This window comes from Tamandua tetradactyla, chromosome 4 (genome assembly GCF_023851605.1).
Source record: "Tamandua tetradactyla isolate mTamTet1 chromosome 4, mTamTet1.pri, whole genome shotgun sequence".
Classification (NCBI taxonomy): Eukaryota; Metazoa; Chordata; class Mammalia; order Pilosa; family Myrmecophagidae; genus Tamandua; species Tamandua tetradactyla.
This window is the reverse complement of record NC_135330.1, coordinates 193,164,264-193,190,410: the sequence shown is the minus strand read 5'-3', so window position 1 is coordinate 193,190,410 and position 26,147 is coordinate 193,164,264. Positions and strand designations below refer to the sequence as shown.

The 26,147-nt window shown below is 50.1% G+C and overlaps 1 protein-coding gene and 1 long non-coding RNA gene across 2 annotated transcripts in view; one reads left to right on the top strand and one right to left on the bottom strand.

Moving 5' to 3' along the window:
* Positions 1-6,511: 6,511 nt before the first annotated feature.
* Positions 6,512-12,658, bottom strand: PDX1 (pancreatic and duodenal homeobox 1). The gene is made up of 2 exons (XM_077155873.1): positions 12,168-12,658; positions 6,512-8,423 (listed from the first exon to the last, which is right to left on the bottom strand). Exons 1-2 carry the CDS (start codon positions 12,565-12,567, stop codon positions 7,987-7,989), a joined length of 837 nt encoding a protein of 278 aa, XP_077011988.1. The 5' UTR covers positions 12,568-12,658; the 3' UTR covers positions 6,512-7,986.
* Positions 11,243-26,147, top strand: part of LOC143679619 (uncharacterized) — a 65,218-nt gene continuing 50,313 nt past the window's right edge. The window contains exon 1 of the long non-coding RNA XR_013173872.1: positions 11,243-11,528. This is a non-coding gene — a long non-coding RNA (uncharacterized LOC143679619). The remainder of the gene's footprint in view (positions 11,529-26,147) is intronic.

Below are 26,147 nucleotides of genomic sequence, written 5' to 3'. Positions count from 1 at the left end.
TCTGTAGGTTAAAAGTCGAGGTTGACTCAACTGCTTTCAGTACCCAGGTTTCACAAGGTCAAAATCAAGCTGCTGATGGCTGGGCTCTGATCAGAGGCTTTGGGAAGAATCAGCTTACAGGTTCATTCAGGTTGTTGGTAGAATTCAGCTCCTTGTGGCTGTAGGACTCAGGTCTCCATTTTCTTGCTGGCTGTCAGGTGTGTGGGAGGGGGCTGCCCTTAGCTCCTAGAAGTCTCTCTCTGGACCTTGCACATGGGCCCCTAAACTCAGAGCCAGCAATGGTGAGCCGTATCCTTCTTAAGCTTGGAATATCTCTGGATTTTCCTTCTGCTGGAACTTTCTACAGTAGGAGAAAGTTCTTTGCTGTTAACAGCTCATGGGTTTAAGTTGGCCCCATTGGAGAGATAATCCAGGATAATCTTATTTTAGGGACCCTGGCCTAATTCTTCTGTAAAATTCCTTTTGCTATGTAATGCAACATACTACGGGTTTCAAATATTAGAGCTTGGGCATCTCTGGGGGACCATTATTCTTCCTACCACAAGAGCTTACACTTCTTCCTCCTTTCTTTGATCTTGCTGCTTAGACAGTAGGTGTGATGGCTGGAGCACCATCGGGGGCTGGGAGCATGAGGGCCATAGCAGACTGGACAACTCTGGTGCCAACAAGCCTTTCCTGATTTACCTCCCTCCAGACTTACATGTTGAAGAGAAATTAACTTCACTCTTAAAGCACTATTATTTTGGGTCTCTGTTAGAGCCAAACCTAACCAACATAGTATCATCTAAGGGAATGACTTATTATAGGGATTCTGGGATAATGTCCCTTTCTTGTGTGTGTGTGTGTGTGGGGGGGATGTCTAGGGACCCCTAAACAAATTCCACTTTGTTGGAAACTTTCTATTGTTAGTCACCAGACTATACCCATAATGTGTGTATTTATGTCTACGCTGGTTGAGTTTGGGCATCGATGCAATGCTTGACATTTAACCTTGTGCTGTGCTTTGCCCCTGTGCTTTAGAGAGTTGATGGCTTATTGATGCTCACGCCTGATCAGCACCAAAGTGGCTCTGCAGCCCAGGCCCTGGCTTGTGAAGAGCCAGGAGCAGACCTAGCTGCCCCCTTCACAGAGAGGGCTCCAGGGCCCAGCAAAAGGCACAGGCAGGGTGTGTCCTTGCTGCCCCTCCTCTGAGGCCCCCTGGGCAAAGTACTGAATGACCAGCTCTAGCAGAACAAGCAGGGGCTCAGCTCACCTAGGAACCACGTGCTGCCAAGAGGGTGCCCCCCCGTGCCCCGCACTTGTGCTTGTCATGGACATTATGTTTTTACCTTCACAGCAATCACACAAGATGGGCATTGTCCCTAATTTACAGGCAAGTAAAGGGGCTCAAAGACATTGAATTATTTGTCCCACTTCAGAAGGGCAGTAGGTATTAGATGCAGAATTGGAAGGCTGGAGTGCTAAGAAACACTACCTCCCAGATTTGATCTGGGATCCTTCTCCTTCCCCTCCATTGGGCCCGGCACAGAAGAAGCACAGTCCATGGCTTGAACTTTCTCCAAATTCTCTTTGTGTCCACACATTCAGAGGAAAAAGACTCTGCTCTACTACACTTTCTAGTCTAGAAAACTAGCCCTTCAACATTAAATCAAAATAAATTATATTTATTTATTGCAACAAATCATTTAGGATTGTCTTTTTTTTAATTCTTGGAGAATATATTGTATATTTTATTGGATTTCTAGAACTACTGAAATAGATCTCATTCCATGTAATTTATCACTTCCGTATTGGCAGTATTTCCAGACATATCTAAATGTGTGAAATTTCTGAAAGTTTTTGAGCATATACAGATAAGGTATTTTTCCAAATTACATTCCTTTGGAAATCAGGCTAATTGAGAATTCAGGAAAGGGACAGATAAAATTGATTGAAATGATATAAATTACAGCAAAACTATTGCTACGCTTTTTACATGTCATCACTAGAAGTGCGAGTTCAGTGTATGCATAATGCACATGTAAACTGCAGACAAGAATCTTGAAAGCATGCTGATGATGTGGCGTACATTTAAGATGGTCATGTGCTCTGTGTTCAGAGAAAGGCTCCAACAGTTCAACCTGAAGTTCAGTGATAAGGTATCACTTTGGGTAAGAGCTGTCTATGCTTTCAAAATCCATGGCATCTGACTTGTAGGGAAGGGAGGCTTTTCAAAATAATTTTAGTGGAAAAACAGGAATAAAATTTTGTCTTGCCCATTCCATCTAGTAGATATAGAAATATAGCATACTTTAATATGAGGTCCTGGAATTGACAGTTATCACGATGTAGCCCCCCCAAAAAACATAAATGCCAGCCACTTTCACTTTTAAAACAGCTATTTGTAGCGAGTATTTACAGAGCTTGACCTCCCTTTCCAACCCAGTTACCTGCAGAGCCCTCCATAGGTAGCAAATTCCTGTAAGCTGCCAGATGAGAGGCTGCACTACTCCTAGTTACTTTGCAGGAAGGTCTTTCTGCTTCCTGCCTCCCCGACTCAGTTTCCCACTAGGTTCACTGACTCCACATCTAACTTCTCAGAGCTGAAATGGAGGAAAATTAGAACTTCCCTCTTCTGATCCTTCTAAACTACCTAACTTACAGGAGGGCTTGTAGGTAAAGCTGCTGAAATCACGCAAGACCTTAGTTTTGAAATCTTTCCCTGGAAAGGAAAATAATTTTAAATTCCTTACAGTGGTTCTTTAACAGTCAGTTAGTTCCTAGTAAAGTTCCGGCCTTATATATATTTTTTCTTCTAAAGACAGATTTCCTGCCTTCCAAACTTGTTTCTGTACAGAGAATCGAAACAGTTACCAGAGTGGACAATTTTCAGCAGCAGCAATGTCATCCACACTTGGAAGATGGTTGTGTAAGACAGAGAAAAGAAAATATACAGGAAGGTCCCTGCTCCCTAAATACACATGGCTTCTTGTCACCACCACAACCCACATAGGGCACAGTTGAAACGCACACGCAACCCGCACAGGCAGACCCAGAGACAGAAAGAGAAAGACTCTCACTAAGACACAAGGCACAACCACAAAGGCGGGGGTGGGGGTGAGGAAGAGGGAGATAGAGAATCGGGTGGGAATATAAGAACAGGCAGATTTTACCAATCTGAAACGAAAATGCAATACTTAAATTTAAGTCAAGCTTAAATGCATGGATCAGTTAAAAGAGTGCATCTGGAGACTGTGACAGCGTTAGACTAAGGGGTCCAAAATCCAATTTGAGAAAGCAAAACTGCCATCTTTATCCGTAGAAAGGACAAAATTTGGGGAACTGGAATGACACCTATTTATTCCGGTAAATTCACCGATAATCATTCCAGCCTCTATGACTGTGATAACTGCCATCAGGGGAGGCGCTGACTCGGCTTTTTAAAATTGCGAACTTCCAGGGCAAGGAATGTCCGACTTCGGTGAGGCTCCAGGCAGAGCAGGAGCCTCCAAAAGGCTGGTGAATGCGCCCAGGTGATGTGCAGACGCCAGGCCGGAGGGAAGGGTGCAAGGAAGTGCAGACGTTAAAGCCTCGAAAATAAAATGCACAACCCGAGATCACCACAGACTCTCAAATGTTACTGCATGGTAAGAATGTAGCTTTTAAAGTGAAAATTTAAGTAGCTGCATTACCAAACCTACAGGAAGAAATATATCTCCGAAGAAAAGAAGGAGCTTTTATGATTTATTTCCCATGCACGATTTCTGACTATAGAATCTGGCCAGGGACAACCGGACATCGGGGAATTTAACCCCTGCCCTCCCAGCTCAGGCCCAGCCGGCAGTTTCAGTGGCTTCGGTGTGCGGGTGTGAGGTGAATTCCGCCTCTCTCCAGCCCCCACGACCCGTCTCGGACGCTTTGTTAGCGCGGGGACCGCTCTCCGGCAGTCCCGGCGCGCTGCTGGGAGCGCAGGGAGCGCTGTGTCGGGTGTGGCGCATCAGCGCCTGGACGTGTATCTGGCAGCGCTAGGCTCCTTCATTTCAGGACCGCAGAGTCTGCGCGCAGTGGTGGGGCCTGATGGAGAGCGCGGAGTTGCCGGTTGGCGCGCTCTGGCTTCTCGGGGCGCCGCGCGGAGCCGGGGCTGCTAGGCCGCTCCAGGAGCGCACGCACTTGGGCGGGGAACTGCGTGCGCCGCTAAGGTCGCAAGGAGCCCTGGCCTCCCACGCCGTCTGTGATTCTTCCCTGTCACCCAAGAGCTTTCGAAGGCCACCAGCGTCTATTAATGTTTCTATGTGAGAGGAGCAGCGCCAAGCCAGAAGAACAGAGGGACGAGACAGCCCGGCAGGGAGGTCTGGTACTGGGGCCGTCCCTGGGATTCTGAGACCTGCAGAAAATTCGTTCGTTGGCAGGAAAAAGGCCTTTCCCGAAGCCGGCTGGCTGGTTTCTTCGGCCTCCAGGGAGATCCGCTCCCTGCCGGCACACCCGGGTGGCAGATGCGTGCGGCCGATACCCCGGCCTCGGAGCGCCAAGCGCCCCCGCCCCTCCGGCCCACTATTCGCCTTCACTGTCCAGTCGCGTGGCGGGTGGCCGCGCGGTGTTGGAGATTCGCCAGTCGAACCCCGCGCCTGCCGCCCTTCCCAATCTCACCTAGACCGCTACACTGTCCCGTCGGGTCCCCTACAAGGAGCGCGCTCCTCTTTCTTTCTCTCTGCGAAGCTCACCTGGCCAGCTGGGGTTCGCTCTCCGCCAGCCGCCGGGCCCCCGGTCTCCATTGGCAACGACACCGCCGCCGCCGCCGCCACCTCCCTCCACTCGTGCTGGCGTCTATGCGCCACGCCAGGCCCTACATTCTTCAAAGACATGATCTCATCTAAACTTCAATTCGATTCCACTTTAAAGACGAGGAAATGCAGGATTAAGCGATCTGCTCAAGGCCACGGGTCGATTGGGAGGACCGGAACTCAGGCCTGGGCAGCAGGGCCCTAAGGCTCTTCTCTGATGGAATCTCGGTTTTCCTGGCCCGCAGTGCGGCCGAGTTGCGCTTTCAGCAATGCTGGGTGATCCCGGCCGGGCCCGGGGCGGTTGGAGGCCGCAGCCCTGACCCGAGAGGGCCCTCGCGTCCTCGGAAGCCGGGACCTGGCGGCCGGCGCCTCCTCTCCTTCCCTTCCCTTCCCGCGTCCTCTAACCCCGGGTGAAGCCGCCGCTACCCGCCAGCGCGGCGTGAGGCTGCAACGGGAGCCTGGGGGGGGGGGGGGGAGGGTTGGGTTCGGTGCGGGCCCTGGTAACCCCCTTGGCGGTTCAGAATCCACAGCAGGAAGCTGCGGGACGATTCTGCTATGAGTCCTACTATGAGTCTCACCTGCTATGAGTCTGAACTCCAGCAAGTCCTCTTTCCTACTGGTCAGCGCCAGTGGTCTCCCTTTCCAGAACGGGGACAGTCCCACCTACCTTGCCAAGCCTTCTGTCATAATCAAAGGATTTGCTTACGAGGAAGGGCGTTTTGCTTTTTGAGAGGTGGTGTGGTGCACCGGCCAGGAATCGAACCCGGGTCTCCGGCTAGGCAGGCGAGCATCCCACCACCGAGCAACCAGCCGTGCACCTTGGGAAGGGCATTTTAAAACTAGGAATTGCTCAGCCAACATCAGCCAATAGTTATAGGAACAGGAGTCAAATCAAAGAAACAGCTCAAGGATTTGCCAGGAGAGATGCTGCTAGGGCCGGACACGAGGCCCCTGCAAGCTCCGCTGCCACAAGCTCGGAAAATGATGCTTCCGAAAGTGATTTTCGTTGCTTCGGATAAAGATGATGAAAGTCATCGAAACAACAGCTAGTAGTTGTGGAGGGATAACTATTTTAGATACTGAATGAAGCGCTTTGTACGTATTCGTTGGTTCAAACTCGCAAAGTAGTACTCGCCTCCACTTTACAGACAGGGCAACAGAGGCTCAGAGAGGGTGAATAATTTATCGGGGCCATGGGCGGTACTTGAGGGACCCGCGTCTACAAATTCCTGAGCGCAGGCGGGTGTGGAGTGGCGCGGGGAAGGGCACCTCTCCCGGATGAGACCGGCCGCTGACGAAGAAGTGCTTTCTGCTCGATGGAGCCTTCTTTCCTTAGGAGGCACGATATGACTCGCTTTCCCCCTGCAGAAAGAAATGGCCTGCGCCTCCGCAAAATAAAGTAGCAACTTCGAGAGTGAGCCGGCGGCCGGGAGCGCGCTGCAAGCGGGGTCTTGCGCACAGCCTGGCCCCTGCGCCCCGCGGGGAGTGAGGGGAGGAAGCCCGGGGGCCCCAGGGTTGGGAAGCCCCCTAAGCCAGGGTTTTTTGCTCCTTACGCAAGACCCTCTGGGCTCTTGGACTGCGGTGCGGGGAGGGGGAACAGAGACTCATCCAAGGCGGCAGTTCCTTCGGGAGAGCCGTGGAAAAATGTTTCGCTTCTTGGGAAGAAAGAAGAAGCCGCCACCGCCCTGAGCGGCTGCGCGGTTTCCCTCTAGCCGCGTGTGGGCCGCATCCAAAATCCCCTAAGTGTCCAGACTGCATCTGCCTAAGAAATTCATCTTGAAAAATGACGTTTAAGGTTTAGAAAATGGGGGAGGGGGATCCACCCCCGCACACGCTGCCCTAACTCAAAAACCATATACAGTGTTGCTTAGTTAACTGCTTTTTTGCTGGATAGCACCAAACAAACAAACAAACCAACAAAAAACAAACAACAAAAAAAAACCTGATACAACTTATAAAATAAACGGAATCATTGCACTGCAGGAAGTGTTAGAAACACAAGAAGAACCAATTTTCACCTCTTTCCATATCATCCGTATTTATTAAGCACTTTCTAAAACGTTACCTGAACACATGGCCCAGCCTTCTGAAATGAGAGACTGACCTAGAAATCACAAACTCTTTCATAAAGAACTGTTAGGTAACTTAAAAACTTTAAATACAAATAACCGGTATTTATTTACTGACGCCGCAACCACATATGTATTCATGATTTCTAAAGGTGAAGTGGAATTAATTGGCCTGCTAATCTCTGTCCCGGGTGTGCCACGCCGCCCCACTCTACCAATGAGCTCATCCAAGACCAGGAACTAAGTAACGATTCTCACCCTAAAGAAAGAAACAGAAAGTTCCAAACAGCTTTGGTTTGGTGATGGCTAGGGGTCCATCTTTGTCCCCAGGCCTCTTGCTCCAGGCCCCCCTCCACTGGCCCTTCCTTGCAGCCTGGGCCCGGGGGCTGGGGGGGCGCGCCAAGACTCTCACGCTGTCCCTACACCTCCGGCCCACCGCGGCCCAGTCGCCCCCAGAATTTCACCTTCATCTGAGGAAAGGGGTGGCAGTTCCTGGAAGCGCCATAGTGGAATTTGTGGCCACCCTAAAAGGTTTTTAAAAGATGGAGAAGGAAAGAGGAGGAGGAGAAGGAGCAGAGAAGGAAAAGAAGGGGGAGAAGAATTTAAATTCCATGGGCATCGATTCCACTGGGTCCTTGAAACCACTGCGGTCTCTTTTCGATTATTTTTTAAAGTCAAACGGATGTCCGGGTAAGAATGGCTGTCTCGGGGTGGATTAAAGCTCTCGGTCCAGCTCGCCTCGCCTGCCTGTGTGGGGATCGGTGCGGGAAGGCAGGCGTTGCCATGTGTACAGTTCCCCTGTCTTTTGGAGTTTGGCTCCTCTAAACTGGTCCCGGTGGTGGTTCGCGAGCGATGGAGGCGGGGACCGGCGTGCGGGCAGCAACAGACGTTGCCACTCCAACAATACCACCAGGAGAAGTCCACCAGCATTCCAGAAAGCAAGGTCTCTTCTCCTTCCCGAAGGTCTGCCAGCGACTCCCCGCGGCGCCCCAATTGCACGCGAGACTGGGAGCGCGGGTTCTCCCCTCGGTCCGGGAAGGGAGTTGAGGGCCCGCCCCATCGAGCCGCAGGGGTCGGTGGTCTAGCCCCGGGCTCCTAGGTTCGCTCCCCGGTGTCTGCGAGTGGTTGAGGCCCCGGGTAGGGAGGACCCTCGCCTCTCACCGGGGTTCTTGCGGCCGCCGGGACGCGACGCTCGAGGGCTGCGGCGACGCGCTGAGGCCCGGCGGCAGGCGGCCCTCTCGGGCGGCGGCGGGCGACACAGCACCCCCGGGGGGCGGCGGCGGCGGCAGCGCCAACAACTCCTCGCCCGAGGTCACGGCGCTGTCCTGCTCCGGCTCGGCGCCCCCGCCGCCCCCGGCCGCCGCCCCGCCACCGCGCTTCTTGTCCTCTTCCTTTTTCCACTTCATGCGGCGGTTTTGAAACCAGATCTTGATGTGTCTCTCGGTCAAGTTCAGCATGACGGCCAGCTCCACCCGGCGCGGCCGCGAGATGTACTTGTTGAACAGGAACTCCTTCTCCAGCTCCAGCAGCTGCGCGCGCGTGTAGGCCGTGCGCGTCCGCTTGTTCTCCTCCGGCTCCGCCGCGTAGGCACCGCCTGCGGGCGACACAGCGCGTGAGTTGACCCCCGGCCTTCCTGCCCAGACCCTACCCCTGGAGCCCCTGCTCCAAGATGTCCCGGCCCACTCAGGCCCGACCCTCCCAGCCGCTCCCGCACAAGCCACCCTGGTCTGCGCTTGGGACCCTGCCCCGCTGAGGCCTCGGAGAGGTGTCCCCGCGGTTGCACGTACAAAAGCCCTCCTCGGGAAAAGGTGCCCTTTCCTGGAGGTCAAAGCTGCTCCGGCTCCCTCCGTGAGCGTGCTCTGGGCTCACAAGTGGAGAGTGACTCAAGTGACTGTGTTCCCAAAATGGTCCTTGGGCTGATGCTGATAAAAATGTGCACAATAGCCGTGGAAACCAGTGCTGTAAAGGCATTCAAATCACTTTAACACAGGAATTATAAAAACCACTTCTGACAGTGGCCATAGTTAAAAAAAATTTTCAGATCACTCTGCAGTTCATGCACGGATATATATGATTGACAAACATTTGGGGATATACCACTCACCCTTACCACATACGATGCTAATTTCCCCCATTGTTTACTATTTCGTTAAAAACAAATATGTTGGTTTCTCAATCTGGTAAATTGATTTTACGACCCACCAATGGACCCCAATCTGCAGTTTGAAAAACCCTGTGCTAATTGTGACTAAGGCACATATTGTTATACTCTGACCATATATTTATCTTTCTGTATAGTTAAGTTTGTTGGAATCAACCCCAACCTGAGAGCCCACAAATTCTCTATAACTGTAGCCATTTTAACCTCGGTCGGGTTCCCTTGTCACAGGGAGAAAGGGACAGTATTCTGGGTCCCAGAAGTTGTTAGGACAGGAGCCGGCAGCCCCGGCCGCTGTGCCCTGGACCCTGACTGCCAGAGGTGGGAGGTGAGGCTTGGGCCACCAACCCGCCAAAGAGCCGAGAGCGCCACTGGGAAGGGAGACGTGGTACAGAAAGGCCCCAAGGGCTCGGGGTTCCTTAGCTCCAAGCCTGGGTCTGGAGGAAGTGACAGCGTAAGGTCTGGCCCGGGAGCTTGGGGCCCCATACCCAGCGTTTGCCTCTGAGCTGCTTTGTCCTCTCTGTGCTAATACCAGCTGCAACCGGCACAGCGTGCTGGCGTGAGAAGTTCCTCTCAAGTCCAACCAAGACTCCAGCAAGAAGCCCAAGTCGGCTTGTTTTAGGATTATGCCAGAGGACGTTTCTGCCGGAGAAGCCCTTAGGCACTGGAAAGGCGAGTACGAGTATCGGCGATTATGACTCATTGGATCTCGCTGGGTTTTCCCCGGCCAAGTGGAGGCACCCAGAGGCGCAGGCGGAGGCCTAGGACTGAGGAGACCACAGGGGACTCCTGCTCCCTGCGGGGCCTCCCTTGGCCTGGAAGGGAAGTGTGTGGGCCTTAAAGGAACATTTAAAAGGGTCTCCAAAGTTCTTGAATTCAACCTACAACCTCTCCCGCCTCCCACCGTCGGCTGCGAGCCTTGAGGAGATGCTGGAAAGAGGCAGTTGAGGGTCCACCTACCCGCAGGACCTTTGCCCAGAATGGGGAGGGGGGCGGCAGAGGCTGGAGGCTGTGGATAGTGTCACTGAAAAGACCTCAAGGGAACAGGGCCCTGCGCGTTTTCTAAGGCAGAGGGAGGCAGCAGGTGAGAGCCAGCCAGGCGGCTGTTGGGGGGGGGGGGGCGAAGTTTTCAGAAGCCTTTATTGTTATTAGCATTAATTCTTATTACAGAAATCATGAGTTCGTCTCTTAAGAAACCCTTTAGCTCTTCCTAGGGCTGTGAAATCCCACCTGCAAAGGCAGGTGGTTTGGCCTACCCTTGAAAGTTTGTCTCCTTCGAAAATTCCCGGGAAGCCAGGCCCAGGACCATAGAAGCTCCCGCAGGCTGCTGCCAGGACATTGGAGGGTGGGCCTTGCGGCTGAAGGTGCGGGGTCCCAGGACGCCCACAAAGGCCTATCCACCATACTTACAGCCCCCCGGGCGTCATCTCCTAGGGCCTTCCCACCCGGAGGAAAGACTGCTGACTTTCCTTCAGGTTCTTTCATTTCTATTATGTATTTTACATTTCCTGGCTCTTTGGCTCAGCCCGAGTCCAAGCTGCACCAGCAGAGGGGGTGGTAGGGAAGTTACCCCACCTCAAAAGCCTCTTTCTGGGCCTCCCTCCCCTCTTCCTTAAAAAATCTCCAAGCCAGAAGGGTGCCGCACTGCAAGGGCCGCGGATGCAGGAAGCGCGCGATCCTAGCGCCTTGCGGGAAGGGACACCTGGAGGAAAGGAAGCTCCCGGCAAGAAACAACCTGGCAGAGAGCCTTCACCACCCCCGTCCACAACCCGCGCCCTTGGGAGGGGGAGCCGTCCTCCTGCTTCCCAAGGCTCCGAGGCCTGAGGCCCGGGCCGCATAGCTGCAAATGGGGAAGGCCTGGGCAGCTTCTGGCTCCCGGTCGGTCGGGTTTGCGTCGGGGTAGCCATGGGGGCGACTGCAGCTGAGCTTGGGCCCAGTCCTGATGCTCCGTCTTTGTGAGAAAGTGACTTACACAAAGGCGAGCCCCCGGAGACCCTGAATGAGCTCCGCGTCCCACAAGCCCCGCTTTGCTGCTCTCGGGTTGGGTCTGTGTCACCCAGAGCTCGGCCAGACCCCGCAGACAGGGCGCCGAGGATTCCTTGTGGGGGGGGGGACAGGGGGGCACCAGCTCGGGTTTCTTTCCCTCCATCTCCTGACTTGTCAATTGGAAAGAAATTGGAGCCCAACTATTTGCAATGCAGGTGTGACCAGAAGTAGCCCCGGCAGGAAAGCGATAACGTTGGGCAGAGGCGGCGGCCCAGGCCGCCCCGGAACTCGCCTGTAGCTCGGGGCGGGGAAGGGACCTAGGGGGCTGCTCCCGTGTCTCCGCCTCCCGGCTCCGGGAAGGCCTTCTGCTACACCGCCAAGCGCCTAGGGCTGCGGGAACCCGGGCTCGGGACTTCCGAGCCAGCTCTGCAAGGAGGGCGCAGCTCCTTCCTCAAACTTTACTGTCCTTTTGGTTGGTCAAAAGGGCACCCGCATCGCAGACGCCTCCTGGAAGCCTGGCTCCACGGGGGAGCGGCCGGCCCTCGGCCTTGTGAGGTGAGCCCCCCCCACCCCCGCCTTTCTCCAGCCCCTCCCTGCCGCCCACTCTTTGGGGGTTAGATGCTGTTTCCCCTCGCTGCCTTTCTCCGTATAACCAGGTGTCCCTGAAATTGCCCGCTTTTCTTCGGCGTACCGGTCAGGGCAGAGCCGGGCTGCGGGAGGTGGGGGAAGGACCCGGAGGCGCGCTCCGGCCGGGGTCAGAGGCATCCCCAGCCCTGGGCCGCTTCCCCGACGCGTGCTCCGGGGGACCCTGGGGCTGGGGTATTTTCCGCTCCGGGAAGAGCCAAAGGATCCGAAGCCTCGAGCCCGGCCGGAGCTCGGCTCTCTGGGGGCGTCTCTGGGAGCACGTGGGCTCCTGCGGTGTACACGAGCTCAGGGTACAGGGTGGGATGGGGTTTAAATGTCCCAGAGGAGAGCTCGGTGGAAGATAAGCTCCGACTTGGATCCAACAAGTGCTCCTGCGCTTGGATGACCTCTTTGGCTCCCTGGGGTTGTTGAGGTCGACCCTAGATTATCCGCTGGGGAGGCGGGTTTGGGGGGGGCAAGAGAGAGGACAAGAGCCCTGGGGAGCCCTTGGAGGTAGGCACAGCCGGGACCAGAGCCGGAGAGGAGAAAGGAACGGAGAGCCGGGCTTACCTGCCCACTGGCCTTTCCACGCGTGAGCCTTTGTAGACTTCATCCACGGGAAAGGCAGCTGGACGCGACTGGGCTCCTCCAGGGCGCCCGACTCGGCCCCATCCGGGAAGGGGCCGGCGGGCGGGTGGGGGAGCGCGAGCTGAGCGGGGAGGTGGTGGTGCAGATGCGCCACGGCCGGGTCGTCGGCGAGGGGGGGCACCTCGTACGGGGAAATGTCCGGGGGGCTGCCCTGCTCCAGCGCGCCCAGGGCGCCGGGGAATCGGGGCGGCGGCGGGGGCTGGCGGCCCATGTACAGGCACGCGGGGGGGCTGGCGCTGAACTCGGGCGCGGGGCCCCGCTGGAATGCGCAGGGGTCCTTGTAGAGCTGCGTGGCCGCGTAGTACTGCTCCTCGCCATTCATGGCTGCTGCCCGGATTTGCGGCTCGGGAGCCGGGAGGAGGGAGCTGGGGCCCCGGCCTTGGCGCTCTGCGGCGCTGCCAGTCCCGGCGCACCCCTGCTCGCTTTGACAGCTCTGCGCTGCACTCAGAGGAGACCCGCGGCCCCCGGGGACAGGCGGGCTGGCCACTGCGCCATAGGCTCCTCCGTGCCCCACGTGGCACAGCCCGGGGCCGTCATTGGCCTGGCCGATTGCCTTAAGAAGCGAGGCCCAGGTACCCGCGAGCACCTGCATTTGTTTCAGTTTTCTCCTTCAGCTGAGTTGGCTGCAGACACCCGTATGCACAGGTGGCGGAGCTCTACCCAGAGGGGCGCACGAGAACATACTAGAATTGCTATTATTCATCTTTAGGAAATTGCATAGGGATACACATATATTCAAACTTTTCTATTTTCATTTTTCTACTTGTTTATTGGGGCGCATAGTACACTTTACAAATGTACATATATTGAGGCTGTACACTTACACTTTTTAAAAAACTGGGGGGGGGCTAAAATGTTTGCTCTATACATCAGAGCATTTGGCTTTTCTTTCTCAAAGGTTGTTCAAACCATGGTGCTGTCAGTGGGCTAAAACATAAAAACTCGGCATTCGTTGTATGTTTTTCTCTGTGCCCTGAGTACTTTTGGAGTGCTGAAAACGGTAACTTCAGAAGCAGTCACCGCCATTTACATTTTAAAAATAAATTTCCAAGGGCATTATTAATATTGCTTTTAGGAAATTGGAGCCCGTAGAGCCAACTCAGAACACAATTTCCCAAATGTTGCAACATGTAGCCGTAGCTCTTGGCCTGGGAGGCCCGGTCAGGGGCAGGGGCTTCGGGCTGCCTCGACCGGCCGAGCGCCCTTCAGCCGCACGGAGGACGGGCGACCCACGGCCGGCCCGAGAAAGGCGGGCTGTTTAGAAAAGATGTCGACACGTTGCATTTTCATGACAATGCATTTGGGGTCCGGTCTTCAATAGAACCACTATTTTGGACTGACCACATCCGGGTGGTGGCAGCGCTCCCCACTTCCGGCCTGCGCAGAACCCCCCCGAAGGGTGACATTCTTAGAAAAGCTCCAGAGGGTCTCGGGAAGACTTAGCCGGCTTTGTGGAGAAATCTCGGCAAGAGAGACCATAAACCACAAGGAAACAAGCAAGAGAAAAATTACTGCGTTTCCTTTTCCGGCAATCTGAGTTTCCTAAGTGACACACCAACATCCAGCCCCTTACCGGGTTGATTTTCGTATATTTTTCAACTAGTGGAGATATTTGCGTTTTAAGCAAACAGGGATTGAGTGCGTTATTAGGAAATACTTTTCATTTTCATTAGAAAACAAAAAGCCAGGTGGGAATTCAGGCTTCCCTGCAAATTCCTTCTCTTCGTGGGACGCTGTGCTGTCGTAATTGAAGATCTCGAAGGAGAGCAGGGCGCGCGAGGGCTGGCACGCGCAGTTCCCGGGCTTTTCCAAGGCCCCACTGCCACCCAGGGGCAGGCCGAGCGGAGGCCAGGGTGGGAGTGTGCGCAGAGTTTCAGCGATTTCTGCAGGGAAAGGGGCCACCTGCGGCCTTAGCGGGCCCGGGAGGGAAAGGCCAGGAGACCCGCGCTCCGGAGCTCTACGCGCCCCAGTCAATGAGCCCATTGTTTGCTGCGGCCGCGGAGAGCCTGACTCTCTCCCCCGGGCCGCGAGTGACCACATCGATCCTGCGGGCGGGCCCGGAGGGGGGTGGCCTGGCCGCGACGTGTTGACCCTTGGAGATAATCTGCCAGGTCGCTGCGGGTTGACTTGGCGACACGGTGATGAGAGACGGCGAGCTCTGCTCAAAACAAAGACCGTCCCCCCTCCTCTGCTTTCCCCCCACCTCCCTGCTCCCCACATTTCCCCCGCCCCTCTCCCGGTTCTCCGAACTCAGTTTCCCCTTCCCACCCTCCCTGCTCCCCGCCTCTTCCGCACCCCCGACCCAGAATGTTTACTTTGCACTTCACTCTTCTAATTGCACATTTCTGTAAATGGGTCTCCATTTCGATGCTTCATTTGCTCCCATTTAATATTTTGGCTCGGCCCGGGGGAAAGAAAGGAGGCGCTCAGCAGAAAGGCCACTCACCCGCTAGCTCGCTGGCGACACCCGGGGCCGGCAGCCAGGCAAAGCGCAGGAGCGCAGAGTGGGGGTAGGGGTGGGGCTGAAAGGGTTCAATGGAAGCGCGTTAGCATTTTCACAATTAGCACTTTCTGCTCCCTTCTACCGGAAAGAAGTGACCCAGGGAACAAAGGACAGTCATTTATTATTATTATTAGGGATAAGGCAACAAGAATTTTTAGAATGGCTGATTATCACTTACGTCCATTTAAAACCACAGCCCGCAGAGACCCTGCGCCCAGCGCGTTAGTGTACCGCAGACCCCTGCGGCCGGAGCTCACCGTATCGTCACGTCGCCGAGTGCATTTCAGGTGAAATGCGTTTCCGCTCCGCACCGCCGCTGCCGCCTGCTCGCCTTGGGCCCGGGAGCGATGCCCAGCCATTAGGCGAACGCCTTCCCGAGCCATTTAACAGCAGCTCTTATGGATAAATAAACAAAAAAAGGCTGTAAACCAATTACAGTGTGGACAGTGAAAAAGCCGTTTATTAGCAGGACGTACTGATAGACCTGGCTGATATGTGAGGTCTTTGCCTGCCCTCTTCCCCTCTTCCCTCCGCAGAGAAGCCTTTGCGCCACGGCAAGCACGGGTTACCCTGGCGGTGCTAAGCAGCTAGGTGCTCCGCGGTGGTTTCTCAGGAGCGCCGAGGGCGGAATTGGCTTGGTGGTGATAAGAAATCTTAAATCTCTACATCCCAATTATAAAGGAGAACAAACAACCAGGATGAAATCCCTAATGTAACTCCAAGGATGAGTTCCTAATGAGTTTGTGAGGAATTTAATTTATGGGCGCTGATTTGTTTTTATAATTAACTCTCCGTTAAAGATTATAAAATTGTATCTTGCCTTGGTAAACTCTGCCAAGCAAAACAGTAGGGTGTATGCAATGAAAGCACCCCGCCCCTAATGCATTTTGGATTGCTCTGTGTCAGCATTTCTTTCCATGGGCCCACTGAGGCAGAAGGGTTTTTATTCCACTAGGGCAAATCCGGCCCTCCTCCTAGTTAGTCATTTCCGGCAGTCTGGCCCCCAGCTCCCAGAGAGGCCAAGGAAAACCCAAGTCTTCTAGGAGAAAGGACTTCAGACTTGGAATTCAAGGTTTTCCAGTGACTCCAAGGGCAAGACAAGCTAGCAAAAAAAAAAAAAAAAAAAAAAAAAAACAAGTGGAGAATTGACATTATTTTCCAGATAATTGAATCCCCCCACCCCCCTTCCCTGCCTGGTAAAGATCTGATCTAATTGGGCAGCTCTCTGGTGGCTACCTCCTGGGCTGTTTTCAGTGTGGGATAAGAGAAGAAGGGGCTGCGTGGTGGCGGTGGGGGGACTTCACAGGGCCCCTGTGCTGTCTGCTGCCCACCCCCCATCCCTCCCCTCTCCTTTTGTGCCTCCTCTCTGATTAGGACCCCAAACACTAACCCTTTTCTGTTATTTTTTTGTTCAGGCCTTCTGAAGCTCTTGGTTTGTTTTCGATTCTAAGGGGCCTTCAATCTTAAGCCTGCCGCCTCCCTGGCCCTGCTGTGCCCCAGTCTCTGGTTCCTGGACCTGTCTTTTGGGCTCGCTCCTGCTCTTATCTCTGGTTCTATCCCCCAGATATGCAGTGTCCAGAAACCTAGCCTTGCCATTTCCTTTCTGATCTTATTCCTGGATAGCCAGCCCTATGCTTTCCATTGAAATTCCCTTTCTTTGCCTTCCACCCCCCTCCCATCACTGTTTCCTGTGACTAATCCTTTGTTCTCCTGGAACCTTTCTTTCCAAACCTCCAGGTTCCCGCTGGAGCCTAGAGAAGGCTCAATCCACACTGCCCAGCTGCCATCTGAAACATCCTATGCACATGGTTATTGGTTTCAAGTGACAATATTTTCAATAATATTTATTGATCAAACACCAATACAGCCCTTACCTATCTGCAATTTCTGTGAGTGCAAAGACTCAGTAGTAGAAATGGGTTCTGGCTTTGATGTGTGTTGGAAGCTCTTAGGAGCTGTGTGTGCATGTGCAAGCCATGTGCCTCTTGGCCAGTTATATAACTCTGATAAACCTCATTTTCCTCCTTTGTAAAATGGGAATGAATGGTAGCACTGTCCCATAAGGTAGACCCAATGCAGAGAGTAGTAACAGCAGTTACAGCAAATGTGTTTAAATATTTTACATATGTTAACACAACAATCCCATAAGGTAGGTAGTATTATCCCTATCTGGCAGTGGGAGAAACAAAGCCCAGAGATGTGAGTTAACTTGCTCAGGGCCACACAGTCAGTAAGTGGCAGAGCCAGGACTCACATGGAGGTGCTAGCCTTAGAACCCGTGCTCTTAGCCATGAAACCCTTGGCCTCACTATGTAGTAAGCATGTTTTTGTGAGGATTCAATGAGACAAAATGTCTACGGTGCTTGACACTTTGTTGTCTCTTCCTTTTCCCCTAGCATTGCTTTAATGCACCCATGAGTAGGTAACTACTGGTCATTACTGCATCTCAGAGAATTTCAGGGCTAATACCCCAAGCCCTGGGCAGTTGCAGACATGCAGCCCTGGAGAGATGCATTCAAGTACACTGGAAGGAAGCCCCAGATGCAGGTATGGCTCAGTGCTTGAGGGAAGTACCCCCCAATGTGGGGCCCTCTTAAGGAGGGGAAAGGAAGGAGAAAGCTAGATGGCACTTGCCCCAGACAGCCTCATTACCCTGCAGAGAGAAAAGCGGGCATGGAGAAAAGGGAGGAACGTCTCCTTTTCCTCATCCAGAGAACCTGAAAGAAAGAACACCTCAGCTCCGTGCATCCCCCCAATCTAAAACCCATAGAGAAGCGTTAAAATTGGAACTCTGTGGGGATTAAAGGTGGAAGAGTTGGCTCCAGATTCAGAGGGGCACAACGGAAGGCCCTCACATTTGGCTGCTTAGGGCAGATCTGGTCCCTGTCTGGCAGTGCTCAAAGTAAAAGGCTCACTGACTGGCCTCGGCTTCATCAAATTTCCCCATTAGCAGCTTTTGCTAGGGTAGATATCTTCTACCCGAGTGTGGTTGTGAAGAGAGAATACATTTATTTGGGGGTATAGTTTCCACTTACAAGCTGCAACACATTTACCTTTAGGCAAGTCCCAGGAAGATACAGACTCCCATGAATCAGTGAAATGCATGACTTCATAGGGCAGTGTTTCTCTAAGTGCGATCCATAAACCATGTGTTTCAGCATCGCTGGGATGCTTATAGAGTCCTGATCCACCCCCACATCTACTGAAAAGCAATATATAGGTGGACATGGGACTTGGAACTCTGTATTTTAAAAACACCCAAGGCCTTTCTTATACAAGCGACAGGTTGATGATGGTGATGGTGATGCCAGCAGCAGTGAACACTTAAACTATACCTTATTTGATGTATCGAGACGCATAAATAGCTCTTGAAGAACAAACATGAAGCATGGGCATTCACACGAAAATGTACTTCTATGATCCAAGGCTGTCATGAGGTTGAACTGGGGAAATGTATGGGAAAATGCCAAGCAGTGCCAAAGCAGAAGCGCAATCAATGCTATTTGATTCTCTAAATGGACAAAACACATATGAATCCTGGACATCTACATAGTAGGTTTCCCTTTCTCTGTGAAACAACCATTCTCTCTTTATGTAAATAAGGATTTAGAAAGGATCAACATGATTTGCTTTGTTATTGTGCTTGCTTGGCTGGGCTCTTTAGGAACAGGGGGACTCTCCTTGAGACGCTAATGTGGCTCCAAAGCGGGCTCTGTAGTCAAGCTGAGCATTTCCAGCCACAGTAGCTAACACATAAGAGCAAATAAAGGGAGGCAATAAAACCAAAGCAAATTGAGTCATCTCCAGGCAGGTCCATTAACTTGTGTCTTAATGCAATCCTCTCTCTACAGTGAACATGACCAAATAGCTTCCTTTAAAGGTAAATGAATTTTATATAATTTGCAGCTAATTCCATTTAATTCTGCCCACATGAGCATGAGATAAGGGAATGTTAAACTAGTTAACAACAACAGGCTAAAAGGGGCGTCCAGGAGGAGGCCAATATTTGATTTCAAGTTCTATGGTTCAGCGCTGAGAAATCCAGATGACTATTACAGTGTTGGTTTCTTGGTTATTTGCTTTCTGTTTTCCTAGCCTCAGAGGAAAGGGCAGTGAGAAAACACTAGAATCCCATCTGTTACAAGGAAGCCAGTTCCAACAATAACAACTACGGCTTTTTATAAAAATCATCCTTGCTCTGACAAACTCCCTTTGGACTGTGGGGAATCAGGAAGAGTAAAAATAATAGAATCAATACCAGCTTTGTTATCTAGTAACTTAAACAACCCTTGCCTGCTGGGAGGGCAAAACAGGCTTTCTTATCTTAGAAACAGGAAAACTTTCTGGATAGTAAATTATTTTTCACAAAATGTTTCTCACTGGATTAGATTTCTGGAGAAAGCACTTTGGGTAGGATCTATGCTAAATTCCAACTGTGGTGGGGGGGGAATGTGGGTCTTTAAATTTAATGCATATTAATTCTTCTTTACTCAATACAATGACGACTGTAGTACACTTATTTGAATGTTGAAAACTTAAAATGGGGGGAGTTCTCATTAAGTATCTGGATCATCTGGTCAACTTGATCTTCCTGCCTCTGTCAGTACTTACTTGTCAATGTCAGTCCTTGCCCCAGCTTTCTCTTCTGAGGCTTTTCTAATTCTCACTGGAGTCCTCAGAGTCAAGAAATAGCTCTCTGTGCTACTAAGCAATCCATCTACAAACCAGCCAGGAGGACATCTGATTTGATTTAGGTGTTGCATGTTTATTTCTTTGTATCCAAGTAAATATTTATGACTCAGTTCAAGAGTCGTGAGGTATGTCTGGGTCTGAAGAGGACCATAGAACCTTCAGTGCAGCTGTCCATGACAGCGAGAACCACAGAACACATAAGCTCCAAAGAGATTGTTGTGACCTGGTTCATTCAGATAGTTGAGGGGAAGTGGCAGTTGGGAGCTTCGATTGTCAGGTTAGCCTGTCTTGGTTGCTCCATTTCACACCGAATTCAGTCATTTGTGTGCTGAGCTTTTAGTACACACCCAATCATTTCGCATTTCATTGTCACTCTGACATCTCATATCGATGTCCTTCAGGTCTGAACAGAGGAGACTATACATAAATATTATCAATGGTATATTCCATGTATGCAAAATAAAATAATATTATGTATGTTTCCCAGACTTCAATTTCCATTGGTTTTCTTGGGAAAGACGCATGCGTGGACCTAAAATTCAATTTAAGAGAAGAAAATCTTTTCTCGTTTTACTAATGCTGCATTGTAACAACATAATCAATCAGTGCTGTCTGCTTCATTTACAAAGCAATTTGTTAGACCCTGCCAACATGGCCACAGTCAAACCTTGATGTTTCTAAAAGTTGGAGTTAGAGATTGCCATGAATCCAGATAAACAGCCTTGTTTTCTTACCTTCCCAGCAAATTGTGACAGGTGATAACAAAAAGGCAAACAAAAGTCTTTAACCCCTAGCCTGGTGTAATCTGTCTCCTGGCCTGTAGTTACACAGAATTTGGATTTTTCTCAAGAGAGTAGAATGACACTATTTACCTTATTGTGCTGATATGACTAGTAGCCAAACTTAGATATAATACCCAGAGAAATTCAACAAGGAAAAAGACTGAGACACATTCTACTTCTTCCCTTTTTTTCCTGCTGCATTCCCCTCCAGATCTCTTCTCTGCAAGCCCCAGGGCCATTTGGAAGAGAATATTGGTCTTATTCCATTTACTACTTATTGTAGTCTAGGACTTGGGCTCTGATCATTGCTCTATAGGGAAAGGGAAAAGAGCTGGAGATGGTTTATGTACATTTCAGCTGAAAAAGTAATCTAACAAAGTTGAGTGGTTTATCAAGACAGTTTTTATCAGCATGTAGGGTAAAAGGTGGTGGAATGGTCTTGGAAAAAAGTAGATAGGTACACGGCCTGACCTGCTCCTGTGTCCTCATCTAATTCAAGCTCCAAATTCTATAAAAACATATGTGAATAGTGACACTGGTATCCAGCTTCTGAGAAAATCATTAATTACAGCCATAGATGCAACCAGCACCACAAAGGCACCAAAAGTTTCACAAAACCCTAGTAGCTATGAAGTTGCTTCACAACTTTCACCTCCTTTCTCTCACCCTCTCCATCTACAATGACTCCTGAAACAACGGTTCAGTTTACACCAAGGACTCATTACAGTTCTTTCTGATTTGGGTGTCTGGAAAGAAAACATTCTTTTCTAACAGGTGAGCAAAGATACTACAGCCATGGTTCTGACTTTGTTTTCTGAGTCACAGCCCTTTTTGAGACCTCAGTGAATGCTATGAAATTCTTCCTGGAAAAACACACATGTGCATAAGCACAAAATATTCTACATGAAATTTTGGCAGAGTTCATAATATTCCCTTTCTCAGCCCATCCATCACTACCTTTCACAAGGCAAGTTCTACCAGTACCCAGTTCATACCCAATGTGTGCTTTTCATCTCCACTTGGGATTTTTGGTTGATGGTTCTTTACTTTACGTGGAAATTTACAAATGAATTGACCAGGATCATTGATTGTCTATTCGATTGAATATTCATGGTATATACAGGGGATTTATACATTGGGTAATTATTGCTTAACTTTCTGACAGCAGTTGCCTGCTCCATGAGGGCAATTAACATACCAAAGATCAAAAGGTGAGCTTGGAAGAGGTGCTATTATAATTCTAAGGTTTATTAGAAATTCGCAGACTTACAGATGCCTTAAGCTATGGCATCAATCTATTGCCATAAAATGGTAGTTGAGCTCAAAATTGTTCTTTCCTTTCTTCCTCCTTTCAAAAATCCTTGTCTAAATATCTACTGTGAGTCACTGCTGTGCCAGGCCTTGGGGATATAACATAGAAGAAAACATGATCCCTACCCCGGAGGCCTTAGAGTCTAGTAGGGGAGATGAGCAAGGCTGTACAAGCACACACAGAAGAGAGCTCCAGATGCCCAGGCAGACTGGCACTGCCATCTCTGACTGCAGCCTGGTGAGCACATCACTCACACAGAGGCAATCTGGCTTCCCCAGGTGCCCGGTTTTCAGTTATTTCTTGAAGGCAGACATGGTATGGCCTGGCCTCACCACTTACTAGCAGTTTGACTTTGGACTTTCAGCTGAAAGTCCGAATGGCATTTCCTATTTACCGAATGATGGCTTGATGAGTGGCTGAAAGCCTGGTCTTTGGTGCCCAGCTGCCCTGACTGGAATCCTAGCATCACCATGTATTAACTGTGTGACCTGGGGCAAGTTCCTTAACCTCAGTGTGCTTCATTTTCCTCCTCTGTGAGATGAGCATAAATAAATGCCTATGACACAGAGCTGTACCCATGAGTTACATGTGGAGAGCACTTGGGAAAGTACACTGCCATAGTGATGAGATGTGCCTGACTCCTTACTTACTCCTTCATTTGCTTTATGGAATACCTACTCTGCCCAGCCTACCCTAATATAGGGGATACCATGTAAAGGGGGAGTCTCTGCTTTAAAGAAACCTGCGGTCCAGTGGGGGAGGGGGTTCAGACAACCAGCGAGGAACTTGACGTGCAGCACGTGCCTGTCAGAGAGGAGAACGTGGATGCTTATGGGAATGGGGGAGGGGGAGGCTGCAGCCTCCAATCTAGAGCTGCTGCCCTTCCTGCCTTATTGATCCCCTCACCAAGGCATCCCTCCAGCTCCTGAAGGATTTTCGGCATATGCTTTATAGCTTTCATGCATGTTTTTCATCAGGTTACTTTTTCACTGATTTGGCATTATGGTTCTTGTGAGTGGGATACCATTTTCTTTCATGGGTTCCACCTTCATGTGAGACTTGGCTCTGAAAAAATTTTGCCATTTCCCTTCTTGTTGTTGCTGCTGTTTTCTGGACTCTGAATTCATGAACTTTGTGTCTTCTAGAGAGTAAGTTGCTGCACACTGAGCAATGTTTTAGGAATGTGCTTGTCAATCGCTGGGTAATGGCCTTTACTGAGTGGCCAGTTTGCTGCTCATTATGAGCCACTCGAAGAAGATACTAAGGGAGGGAAAGGAAAAAAGGGGCATGTTTCACAGAAGTTTGTTCTGGTTTGCTAGCTGTCGGAATGCAATATACCGGAAACGGAATGGCTTTTTATAAGGGGAATTTAATGAGTTGCTAGTTTACAGTTCTAAGGCTGAGAAAATGTCCCAGTTAAAACAAGTCTAAAGAAATGTCCAATCAAAGGCATCCAGGGAAAGATACCTTGGTTCAAGAAGGCCAATGAAGTTCAGGGTTTCTCTCTCAAGTGAGAAGGCACATGGTGAACACAGTCAGGGCTTCTCTCTCAGCTGGAACGGCACATGGCGAACACGGCATCATCTGCTAGCTTTCTCTCCTGGCTTCTGGTTTCATGAAGCTCCCCGGGAGGCATTTTCCTTTTTCATCTCCAAAGGTCGCTGGCTGGTGGAACTCTCTGCTTTGTGGTGCTGCAGCATTCTCTGCTCTCTCTGAATCTCTCATTCTCCAAAATGTTTCCTCTTTTATAGGACTTCAGAAACTAATCAAGACCCACTCAAATGGGTGGAGACATGTCATCCCCTAATCCAGTTTAACAACCATTCTTAACTAAATCACATCATCCAGGGAGATGATCTCATTACAGTTTCAAACATACAGTACTGAATAGAGACCATTCTACCTTTACGAAATGGGATTTATATTAAAACATGGCTTTCCTAGGGGGCATATATCCCTTCAAACCAGCACAAAGTTATAAGAAGGAACTGGGGCACACAGTATGCATACACACACTTGAACACATGTCTTAGAAATATTTATACAGACCAAAATATGAGAGACTAAGATAGGTGAACTGGTTCCGAGGCTGGAGGAGTGGTTGAGATATAAGAACGTGTAGTCTGGAATCATAGCGGAAGTGGAAAAATCTAGAATTCAAAAAGAAGAGGCTATACAAGTTGAAGACCTGTTGAATAGAAAGTACAGGAGATGGGAAGCAACACTAGTTGAGCGCTGATTTTGTGCCAGGCCCTGGGCTGGGTCCTTTGATCATAGCAACTTATTTAGAACATACAACTCTCATTGGGGTTAAGGATTACCACCCCCATTTTACTATTAAAGAAAGAGCCTCAGAAAGGTTGATACAGCTTGACCAAAGTCTTGTGATTGGTAGCTGGTTGAGTCCTATATCCCCCCAGAAACTGTCTGATCCTAAAAATTCATGCTATTTTTTAAATTACTAAGGTGATTTTAGGCTGCTAGGGTGGCAGACTGATTACGTGATTTTATTATGAACTGAAAGGAGGTTGTTGATAGAGGGACCAATTTCCAGGGAGAGATCTTGACTAGTCCTATTTGTATAGGCTGAGTTTGAGGTGAAGGCGGGTGATGTGGATTTAAGGGGCTTGTGGGCATTAGCTAATGAAGGACTGGGTGAGAGAGCAAGGCTGGGCTTGTCGATAACCAGTCCTGAGTGTTGATGAGCTTACTGCAAGATTAACAGTGAAAAGAAAGGAGAGCCTTGGGTAAATTCTTGAGGACATCCCCACTTAGGAAGCTGAAAAGAGAAAGGGGCATCAGTGAAGGCAGTCAAGGAAAGTTCCTGGGACTGGGATTTGGTAGAGTAACAGTGCATATACTTCAGCAGGGAAAATGTGACTATATGATGGTGGGTTCTGCATTGTCAATGATAATTCAAGAATCATTTGGCAGCTCTGAGCAGAGTAGTACATCTGTCTTCAATCTCATGAAGTTTCCACAGTTAATCTCATCTTCTCAAATTCTGCCTTATGTCCACATCCAGTAGGCTCCCAGTTTCTGTCCACCCTTCCTCCTACATAGCTCTTGAACCTGACCTCTTTCCTTCCCACCCTTGGCCATTACCTTCATGCACATCAGGGCCCACTGGGACTATGGTGAGAGCTGCCCATCAAGACTCCCTGCTTCCTGCTCCTTCACTTGCCAGTGTTGCACTTCTCCACCAGAGTTATTTTTTACAATATAAATTTTATCATTTCTTCCATTAAAAACTTAGTTTTTTCCACTGCCTAAAGAGTGAAGTCAAACTCCTTAGCAAAGCCTGTTGAGTCCATTCTGCCTTCAGGCTGCCTTGCCCACAAGTTCCCCAACTCTCTTAAGCACAAATGCTCTAACCAGGAGCTCCTGCCCTCACAGAACCTCCTGCTTCCGTCTCGATGAGCACTCTTCCCTGCTTGGTCCTTGAAAACTTCTGTTTATCCTTCAAAGGCCAACAAAATAGCAATAGAAAGGATATTGGGTTGAAGCACAAAATATTAGATTCAAATTCAAAACCAGAGGATGGACATCTGTGATCTATGGAATTATGATTATTGGTAGAGAAATATAGTTGATTATCATTATTCATGCCACCCATATTTGCAAATTCACCTCCTTGCTAAAATTTATTTGCACCTCTGTGATGTTTCACTTCATATGTCAGTTTGGCAAGGTGATCGCTTCAATTGTTTCATCAAGCAAGCACTGGCTTGATTGTTATTGTATGGATATGTCATAGGTGGATTTAAATCATTAGTCAGTTGATTGCATCTATGGCTGATTTTATCTACAACCAATAAAGGAGATTGCCTTCAGCAATTAGAAGAGTCCACTCACCCAATCAGTTGGTTCTTAAAACAAGAACCGAGGATTTCAGCAGTCAGAAAGAATTCTATGTCTATTGTGCTGGTTTGAAAGGATGTATGTCCCCTGAAAAGCCATGTTTTAATCTAAATCCCATTTCATAAAGGCAGAATAATCCCTATTCAATACTGTATGTTTGAAACTGTAATCAGATCATCTCCCTGGAGATGTGATTTAATCAAGAGTGGTTGTTAAACTGGATTAGGTGGCGACATGTCTCCACCCATTTGGGTGGGTCTTAATAAATTACTGGAGTCCTATAAAAGAAGAAACATTTTGGAGAATGAAGGAGATTCGGAGAGAGCAGAGAAGGCTGCAGCACCATGAAGTAGGGAGTCCATCAGCTAGCGCTTTGGAGATGAAGAAGGAAAATGCCTCCCGGGGAGCTTCGTGAAACAGGAAGCCAGGAGAGAAAGCTAGCAGATGATGCCATGTTCGCCATGTGCCCTTCCAGCTGAGAGAGAAACCCTGAACTTCACTGGCCTGCTTGAACCAAGGTATCTTGCCCTGGATGCCTTAGATTGGACATTTCTATTGACTTGTTTTAATTGGGACATTTTCTCGGCCTTAGAACTGTAAACTAGCAACTTATTAAATTCCCCTTTTAGAAGCCATTCCGTTTCTGGTATATTGCATTCTGGCAGCTAACAAACTAGAACATCTATTTACATCAGTCAGTCTGCTTCTCTTGAGGAATTCAATGTCACCTTCATTGGAGTTCCAACTTGTGG